This window comes from Sesamum indicum, linkage group LG3, assembly GCF_000512975.1.
Source record: "Sesamum indicum cultivar Zhongzhi No. 13 linkage group LG3, S_indicum_v1.0, whole genome shotgun sequence".
NCBI lineage: Eukaryota > Viridiplantae > Streptophyta > Magnoliopsida > Lamiales > Pedaliaceae > Sesamum > Sesamum indicum.
The window spans coordinates 4165138-4176089 of NC_026147.1; the positions used below are offsets into that span (position 1 = coordinate 4165138).

Below are 10952 nucleotides of genomic sequence, written 5' to 3' on the forward strand. Positions count from 1 at the left end.
GCCAATATATTTTAAAATTAATGTACTCTATGAATTCATTTATAATTATTTTCATAATTTATTATCGATATTGTTTATAAGTCTAATATAAATGTATAACTATACCAATAAATTATGTGTAAGTATTTAGTAATCTAATGGATATTTCCTATATTTAGTACTCTTTGTGATAAACTTTTAAATTAAATACCAATTAACAAAATACCATTAAATATTAATAATATAATACATTCACTTTAATATCCTCTATAGTAAAATATAATAAACAATTTAACTTCAAATTTTATTGACCTGCAGTGTTAATAAATTAATAGGATTAGTCATGTATTGATAAGATCAATGCTAATACTTTTGAATTAAAATAATTATATAAATTTGTATTTGTGCATTAAAATAAATGTAACTTTTATAAAAAAAATATTGCAAGTGGCCGTCGATCTTACTGTATTGGTGCGCAAATTTCAAGTGCTGCAATTTGGGAGGGTAATGAGGTCATTTTCTTTCCTAGTTAGAGTAATTGATGGCGAGTATGTAGACCTAGACCCGTTTTGATAGTTATTATCCAAATCGTACTTAATGACTTTTTTTGGTATAGGTGGAGCTTATAACCTAAAATATCCTTGAGTAGGGGTGCAAAAGACATTTCCTCTTTTCAATAAAAAATGAACGTCGACAATAAAATGTAAAAGAAAATAGTTGTTACAATGACAATATCATTTTGTTTTTTTGACACTCATTCACCAAACACGTGCAGACGACATTGAAGACAAACAGGAGAGCTCCCATAAGATTAATTGAGGTGGTGTGGTACAATAAGCGGCTATGAACTACCAACTTGATACCTTTCTCCATCTATATAAAGTTGAAGAATCACATTTCCATTGCTATGTTGTGCCTCCACTCCTTGCTTTGCCAAATCGATGACAGAATCATCAGAACCAGCCAAATAAATGGAATGGAGTGTGGGTATGTCTCCAAGATTTGCAGGGATCTCCTCCAACTCCCTCATGTAATCTAGAAAGAGACTCTCAAGCTTAGGAAAGTGGATATCGATATTTTCTGCCCCCCATCGCTTCAGGTGATCATTGTCCGAAATTTTCAAGAATTTGAGTCGAGGAAAGTTGCCTTCAACTTGATTCCATTCGTGCTCCTCGAAGCAATTAGCTATCAATACAAGCTTTTCAAGATTAGGCAATAAGGAACCAACACTCATTATCTTTTCCCAAGGAATATTACAACCTTTCAAGCGCAGCTTCTTAAGTGAAGCGGGGAAGGTGAAATTCTCCAATGGAAGAAACTCAGTTTGGATAGAAAGTGATTCGAGTTTTTGCAGATAGACAAGATTGTAGTACGTCCATTCAATTTCGTTCTCTTCATCATAGTAAATACCTAGTTTCTTCAGATTTGGTGTTCTTCTAAGGACCTCCTCTGTACACCTGAAGTTCCTCAAACTATAAAGCATATGTAGGTTTTCCATGATAACGAAATCTTGAGTAGCCGCTTCCTCAGGCAAAACAAAATCACAATCTGTACTATGGCATTCCCTAAGCTGTGGCATACCCCACATTACATATGGTAGAATTTTTGTTCTGGGATCAAGATAAGAGAAAAGAGTAAAACTCATTTGATTCCAGAGTAAAGCTATTGTAGATGGAAACGGAAACTCGCAATCAATCCCCATCTCAAGATCCCGCAAGCTAGTAGGGTGCAGAGTTTCTTGTTCAGGAAAATACCCCAACTTATCCACAAATCTTGCCCTCACTACTCTCACTTTATTAAGACTCGGATACTTATTTTTGCAGGTGTTACAGACAAAAACACTTGCAAGAGATGTAAGTTGTGAGGCATCATGCACTTCATTTAGATCTATCCTTTGGAGTTGGGTCCCATCGTGACATATGAAGCACCGGTCCTCCATTTCCTTCATATAGCTAACATCAACAAATTGCACTTTTGGGGCATAAATGAAATGTTCTTTTCCATATTCTCTCAAAGATAAATCTCTCAGAAGATCATGGATTCCACATGTTTTTATTTTCCCATCAAATCCAAATTCTAAACTCAAAAATAGATTTCTATCAATAAGGTCTCTTAAGTATTTCTCTGCTACCTCTCTCAAACTTTTACCTCTTATTGGTTTTAGAAATCCTTCAGCAATCCATAATCTGGTTAGCTTGGAAATACGAATATGAGAATCTTCACGAAAAACACTCATATAGAGAAAACATGCTTTAAGATGAACGGGCAAATTGTTATAGCTCAAAGACAGTATCTTTAGGCATCTCTCATAATCCTTTGAATTACGAAAAATGCTTACATCTTTTGCGACAGACTCCCAATATTCCCGTGTCATGTTGGAGTTTGCAAGCAGCCCGCCCAATACACAAATTGTTAGTGGAAGTCCGTTGCAACTCATTGCAAGTTCTTACCAATTTCCTCCAATACCGGATATGGACAATCTTTTTGTGCAAAGGTTTTTTGACAAAATAAATTCCAACTTTTTTCCTCATTTAAAAAATCTAACGGATAAGATTTCTGAGAGCCCAAAGAAATCGCCAACCTTGACACCCTAGTAGTCAGCATAACTCGACTTCTTTTTCCGTTATTTGGAAAGAACAACTTTAAATCATTCCAAGCCTCGACACTCCATACATCATCCATAACTATCAAATATGTTTCCCCGAATAAACTTTTGTACAATAGCTGTCCTAATTCGGCTGCAGTTTGACTAGTCTCTTGCTTTTTTCCATTATGAAGAAGGGATGAAAGAATTTCCCGTACACTATATTCTTGAGATATTGTAAGCCAAATTCGTTTAGGAAAGTAGTGCACAGTACGTGGATCATAATAAACATTTCGAGCTAAAGTAGTCTTACCAATGCCTCCCATCCCTACAATGGGGAGGATCTGGAGATCAGGTTCATCTCTGGTGAGCTCATCCACGATTTGTTCCAAGTGTTCGTCAAATCCCACCACAGTAGTCTTCTTGCCACTGGAAGAAAGCACTTTTGGTGATTTGACAGGAACAGACACTATGCACTGCTCTTCTTGGGCGTCGACTGCCCATTCTTCTTTCACCATCTTCGTCAACTCTGTTGTGAGGGAATCCAACTTTCCAGTGACTTTGTCTATATCTTGAGAGAAAGATGAGAGGGCTGCCATACAGTGGCTTTCTTCCTCAGATCCAAACCGAAGCTGATCCACTACATGGCGGTCAACAACTTCTTCTGCTTCTGCAGCAGCATCAGCAATTTGCCTCCCCACAACTCCAATTTCTTCACTTATTCTTTGGGAATGAGCTTCGAGAAAGTCCAGCAAGAACTGAACAGTTTCTTGCAGGCTCTGAATTCGATTTGTGTCGACATGAAGCCGACGGAGACGAGCAGGAAGCTGGAGATTGTTAAGGACATGTGAGAGGGAACGCAAAGTTGCATAAGCTGCTACTGCCATCTCTCTGATGATGCTTCTGAGTTTGAGGTTTTTTGTTGAATGGTTATTTACGTGCAGGGAAAAAAGAGAAGCAACAGAATGTGAAATGGTTATCGTTTGTGCAAGAAAACCAACTTCTTGCTGCTCCTTAAATCGGAATCCGGGTAGGTGGGCTGGATCAAGAATTGAAGATTAATTAGTCGTCTTCGGCCAATTATTACCCATTAATAGAATGTAAGTAAATTTATTTAATATTCAACACAGCTTAAGTATAATATTAGCTTAATCACATAATTTAATGTAGCAAGAATTTGATTAGTTGTGTGTGAATCTTTTGACTTTCTCTTTCACACTTTACCTAATCAATATCTATAAATTTCAAAGGAACTCCCCATATATGACTAATTAATTTAAAAGCTTATTTTGGAACATGCAATTCTATTTGCACACACACTAATCATCCACAATATTGCATTTTAAAATAATTGCATTTTCAAGAATTGCTTTAGTACTTAATAATTTGTAAGTCTATGTGTTAGTCATGAGGTCGAGAAATTAAATTTAATATTTTATGAGATTTATTTTCATTTAATAAATAAATCTTTGCATCAGTCAAAATTATCAAATTTGTTGATATTAATAAAAAAATATTAAAGTAAAATTAAAAGAAAATATATGTTGTTACTAAGAGAACCAGCATTGCATGTTGCTTAGTAATTGTCAGCAGATTTATGTGAATTAACAAAGCAGCAACTTGCCACATAATTTATTCGAATAATATTAATTATATTATATTTTTATTGTTATTTGATAGGTCATGTGAGAGAGTTGACATAATATGGATGGAGTCAACGAACACGTTCTATTTACGGATCAAGATCAAAATCAACAATTTTTTTTTTCAGAAATAATAGACAAATTACAAAACAACAATTGGCCTACCAATAAAACTATATAATATAGGGTTGTAACATAATTTCGTAATTTGTTGATATTTCATAATTTTGAACCTTTCGATGTCAAATCTTGCGAAAATTGTTGAAATTAAGCATATGTCCCTTGCGATTTTGATATTTATATCCTTTATGTTTTTAGGAGATGCAAAAAACTCAGGTAACTTTTTAATATTCTAAAAATTTGATCGTCTAGTATCAAATTTTGTGAAAGACTTCGAAATGAATCATGTCCCACATTATTTTTTTTTTTAATTTTTCATCCATGTTGGCAAAAGTGAACCCAATAAAAAAAACAGTCTCAATTTAATTAAACCACATGAGGCGCACATGATTTATTCTGAAGATTTTTACAAAATTCGATAGTGAAAGGATCAACATTAAAAATATATTAAAAAAAAGTCATAATTTTTTTGTGATTCTAGAAAGATAAAAAAATAGAAGTATCAAAATATCAAAATTACCAAAAACCAAAACAAATATTTAAGCCTTAAAATATATAAGTAACTAAGACAAATATATAAGCTGCTATATTTATTATTTCATTTTACTGCGATGGGATAGAGGAAATTAAAACTAATTACACATAATATTGTCACAATACATAATAATTAGTGATGTATTTACAGTGATAATAATTATTTATTATCATTTAATCATTATTATATATGTGTCACTAATTCTTTAAGTGCAAAAATTCTAGTAATAATAATAATTATTTTAATAATAATACAATTAGTTACACATGTACATTGGAAGGTGTCGGAAAAAGTGGTCTCTCTCGCTGTAGTCCAAATTCCTACTTTCCTACCAGTCGGGGTTTTGTCATTTTGTGGTCCAATTGTAATTAATTAATGATATGGTATGATAATCGAATTATTTAATTAGTAGGACGTTTCAAATTGTTAGTACTTTATATTGGATTGTTGTATATACTGATTGACAATCCACAGGCTGCCAACTTGTTTGTGTCCATTAATATTAATTATAATAAGCAACTTGAAACACAACTAATTAATTTTCACTTTGAATTTGAAAACCGAATTACTAAATAATATTGTATATTATATACCCAATTGATGAACTTTTATTTTTCGAAAAGTTAGGGACAATACCACGATCTAAGATTGTAGTGCTTTTAATTTTTTTTTTTTTATAACGCGATATGAAATCACGATGCTGTTAAATTTTTTTTATATAAAAAATGACAACAGTGTAATTTATTTTTAAGAAATTCAAAACCGTTACAATGGTCGTTCCAAATGATGGCAGGAAAAATGATGGGAAATGGTATTTGTAACGAACAAATTATATTTAGCCGTTACAAATTAATATTTTTAAAATCAAAATTAAAAAAAATATAGTGGGAATTCTAAATTCGATTGGCCGTTAATGTAATTTTAGAAAAATAGGAATTTTATGAAATTTACAAATAAATATCTTTTTATCAATAATTAACATTAAGTGTTTTTAATGTTAAAAGTTTTTTGACATTGTAGATATTTACTATTGGTGGTCCGCCACCATCTCACAGATCCCACAGGAGCACCAACTATTTTGGATCCAGAAGGTGAAGGTAAGTACAATAGCATTTAATTTTAATTGAAATTTATATTTTTTATCAAATAATTATATTTATTTTATCTGTCCATTTTGCAAATCACGTGTTGTTGGGACTGTGACGCCATTTATGATTAGGTGCAGATGATCGAGCGGTACATGAGAAGCATCAATCTGAACCTGCAGCTGATCCCTTGCACCCAATGGCGACGATGGCGATAACGACATGCGGTCGCTCGGGATAATAATTTAGATTAGAATTTCTTTTTGTATTTTGTAAAAATATAATTTTGTAATAATATTTTTATTTTGTAATTAAATTATTATTATTTTTGTTATATTAAGTATTTTTTATATAAATTTATTTAGTTAGTTTTATAAAAATAAATATTAAAATATATTAACTAAAATTAAATCAATAATAGTTTTGTAACTACATTTGTAATAGTTTTTTATAAATCGTTAGGGCGTTACAAAGACTGTGCCAAAAGCAGTTATCAATTTTGAAAAAAGCCGTTTCAAAAGCAGTGAAAAAAGTGGTTATAAAAGCAGTGGCAAAAGTCGTTATAATAACAATTAAATTCAAATTCAATATAGCCGTTACAATGCAGTACAAAAAATTTATTTTTTTTTCCATTTCACCAATGGCCGCTAGAGGCCGTTACAATGACAGTTATAAATTGTAATAGCTTTTTATAAAGCTGTTACAAATATTTTGTAACACCTCGTTTAGACGCAGTAGGCCTTTCCGTTACAAAGTCGTTACAAATAAAAAACTCATTACAAAAAAATAAAAAAGCCGTTCCAATAAAATATTTTTTTGGTGGTGACGTATAGGTATGATTGTGCTTCAATATAGGAGTGGTATTTGGAATACTGTTTGTACCGGTCATTAGTTATGGTATAAAGGTTGTTGTATCAATCTTTGTATTTCTTTTTTCAACTATTTCTGTAACAACCTTTGTAACTTCTTATGTGTATGCTGTTTTTATTTTTGGCACTGTATTTGTTATTGCTTTTTTACACTACTTTTGTAACGGATTTTGGAACGGTCATTCTCAAAATTGATAACTATCTTTTACATGGTATTTGTAAAGGCCACGTGATTTATTGATAGTTATATGTATTCCTAAAGCCGTTAGAAAAGCAATGACAAAATTCTTTTTATAATAGTTAATTGTATTTAATCTATTTTAATATTTATTTTTGTAAAAATAAATTATTGAACTTTTTATTAAATGTGCAATATTATATAAAAAAAATATATAATATAATAAGAAAATAAAAATAATTTAATTACGAAAAAATAAAAATATTGTTTAAAAATTGTATCTATACAAATAAAAAAACCTAATCTAAATCAGAAAACCTAATCTAAATCAGCACCCCCTTACCGTGGGTTCTTTGTCGTCTCCATCAAGTACCGGGGGATCAGCTGGAGACTGGGGACTGGAGGATCAGGCCATGTGGGATCCATCTGTCGCATCCACTCCTCGAGCCTCGCAACCCGATCATCAAGGTCGGTGCGTGGCGGTTGTGGCAACGATGGCGATGTAGCAGTTGACCCGCTGGTGCCAAATAGTCTAGCAATAGTATGGTGGGCCTCGGGAGTCGAGATCGAGGACTCGACCCCTATTTCGGGCACCCGCTACTGACAGCCACAGCTGTTGCTCATTTGGAGCCACCGAGCTTTGAGAGGAAAATGGAGGGTCGGGATTATTGTTGTGTTAGCTCTGACGTTCCTCTATCATCTTCAGAAATACTCCTGTTTAGATTTAAAAAATAATAATTTTAAATTTCAAAATTAAATTAGTTTTTATACTTAGCACGACCCCCGCCGCCCTCGGCCTACTCTATTGGCCATCCTTCTTTTTGTGGCACTTCTCGAACACTCTATCTGTTTGACGGAGTACTCGAGTTATGCCTCCTATTCAAAAATTATTTAATGAAATGATTAGAAATTTTAAAAATTACATTAGATTAATAATATAGGTTAAAATACATACCATCTTACGCTTGTAGGCCCAAAGGAGGATGACCCCCCTTGGTAGACGGTAACAGCTGCATTTGGGTTGGCTACCCGATTGATTTTATTTTTCGTTGACTGTGCATGAAATTCTGGGCTCGCCCAATACTCCAAAAGTTGATGCCAGATCTCCTCTGCTAGCCACAGCGGTCGGGCCAATTGGTTATGGGCGTCGGCGAACCTCTTCTCCAAGAACTTACCCGTCGCGACTTGACGACTTTGAACAACGATTCGTCGTTGCAATCGCACCAATATGACAGCTGAAAATTCCATACAAATTAATTAAAAAAGTATAAGTATTAGACAAAATAAAAGTAGTACATAAAATTAAGTATCATTCGTACTTGTAAATTGTTAAACCAAAATAATTGGTGCTCCTGTGGGATCTGATGCAGATAATGTCTTTTGATCGTAGTGTGAAAATCTCGGTTGAATTTGAAAAAATTTGTACCAAAAGTCGTATATTTGAAACAACTCTCTGGTCGTTACAAAAAGATCATTGCAAATTCCACATTTTGTTTTTATAGTTACCGTATAAAAATTACTAGCTTAATATTCTAATATTCATAGTAAAATAACAAGTTTTATCCACCAAAAAGAGGGATCCCCTAGACAAAAACTTAGAATTATTGAGGGTTTTTGGTCGATTATATTATAAAAAGAGATGAAGAATTTTGCTTGTAAATAATGCGTAAATACTCTCGTACATAATAACACTTTAGTCACAAGAATAAATGAAATAAACATTAATAATTTGGATTATTGATTTTTAATTACAAAAATTGTATATAAAAATATTATAATATATGATTCGGAATACATTTAAAGTGACAACGTAATATAATGACAATAATTATTTATTGCAATCAAATTGTTACTATATATGAGTTAATAACTATCTTTAAAGATAATTTTATACAACTAGTTCTTATCAATAATAATTTTTATAAAATAATAATTATTATCAAAATATAAAATTCATAATTATGATAAAATAATTTATTTTGTGCTACTCCAAATCTCGAATTTCTAACAATCGGAGTTTTGTCTTTTTGTGCTAAACCAATCGATCAAATGCATGTGAGCTTAATTAATGATTTGGTAATTATAAGGTAATCCAAATATTAAATATGTCCATTATTGTCTATTGCTTTTGTTACATCGTGCCAGGCAATTACTATTATTTTTTTTTTCTTTTAAATGTCTATTTTGTTTGAAGATTTTATGATATCATGTGGCCAATGGCCAGGTAAATACTCTCATACATAATAGCATGTTAGTTGAGTCAACTGTAACGTGTTTTTATGTGATATCGTCTGCAATTATGAGTGTAATGTGTACAATGTTTTTACTGAACTGATCATGCATTGTAAAAGTCAACTAAAATAATTAAATTAAGAAGTACATATGATGTTGGCATGTATAAGAATTTCAAAGATATTATGAATAAGTCAAGAAGTCACTAGCTGGTTTAAATTATTTATTATATAGTTTCAGAACTACTAAAAACAAAAATTATTTAATATTATTGTTCTTTTAACACATCTATGTCACATACAAATCATCTACTTTTATAAATGGGTGCACGAAAATCAAATTCGAATCTGAACCTTAATTATGTTTTGCTTAATTTTGATAATGTGTCAAACAACCCCATTATTTAATCATTTAAATTAATAGAAAGAAAAATAATTTATATTAATATCTTATGAAAGATGTTTTAAATAATTTAAACCAAATTAATGATCAAGAACAATATACAATAAAACCTCTATAAATTAATACTCTATAAATTAATAAACTCTCTAAAATAATAAAATCCTTCGGTCCCGACTTGGGCCTTTGTAAAAAATCATCAAATTCGATAAGATAATAAAATAATAATTTTTCAGAAAATTTCTTTATAAATATTAGGTCCCATTAAAACTCTAAATTAATAATTCATAAATATTACAATTATAAATATTATGATAATTTACTAAAATATGAAATCTGTAATGCTTTACGCATTTGATCATTCATGGATGATTTTGCGATGCCTTTTAGATGAGAATACATGGTTGGATGTTATGAATTATTTTATTATCATATTGAGATTTATGTAGTATATGTTTCATTCATCATGCATGAATATATTTATGTAGTATATGTTTCATTCATCATGCATGAATATATTTAATTGGTTATAATAGTTATTTAAGTGCAACAAATTAATGTAAATATGTATATTTAAGTAATTCCAATAAATTGATACATGTGTCTGTGAATATAATAGTTAATTGTTGCATGAATATAATCAATGAAACATATATGAATTTATTTATTTTCAATACATATGTACTAAATTTGCTGAATTTAAAAAGTCTCTCTTTTAATTAATAAAATATTAATTTATCGATAAATTAATATCTCTCTAAATTAATAAAATTTCATGGTCCCAAAGTTATTAATTTATAGAGGTTTTACTGTAAATGTTATTTATTTTAGATCAAATTAACATAGTTTGAGATCATATATATGTTTCAACTTTCTTAATTTCTTCGTAACAAATGACTTGTACACCTTGTTTCAACTTTTTTAATTTCTTCAAAAATTAAATTTTTTTTGGATAAATTCAATATTAGGAACGGTTTTCACAAACAGTTACAGTTACCGTCCCAACTAGGAACATTTATTTGATAATCGTTCCTAAATTTTTATAACACTGATTGTAAGGACGGATTTCTATCATTTCCAAAATCATTCCAAATTCTGTAACAAATAAGTTCTGTGTTTTGAAAATCGTTTCAAAGACCAAAAAGAAAACAAAAACAAAAAAAAATTCATTCCAAATCCCGCATTTTTTTATAGTGTCTTTTAAACGGCATCGGCCGCTACAACTCCACAAAATTAATATTATGTCTCCAACTTTACGTCAGTATAATTCATCTATTACAAATTTATACAAAAAATCGTGTATTGGAATGGCTCTATGGCCGTTGCGA

The 10952-nt window shown here is 30.9% G+C and overlaps 1 protein-coding gene across 1 annotated transcript; it reads right to left on the reverse strand.

The window, feature by feature from the left end:
- LOC110011758 lies at window positions 609-3608 on the reverse strand. Its single transcript, XM_020692926.1, has 2 exons — window positions 2877-3608; window positions 609-1164 (listed from the first exon to the last, which is right to left on the reverse strand). The coding sequence occupies exons 1-2, from the start codon at window positions 3448-3450 to the stop codon at window positions 821-823; spliced, it is 918 nt and encodes a 305-aa protein (XP_020548585.1). The 5' UTR covers window positions 3451-3608; the 3' UTR covers window positions 609-820.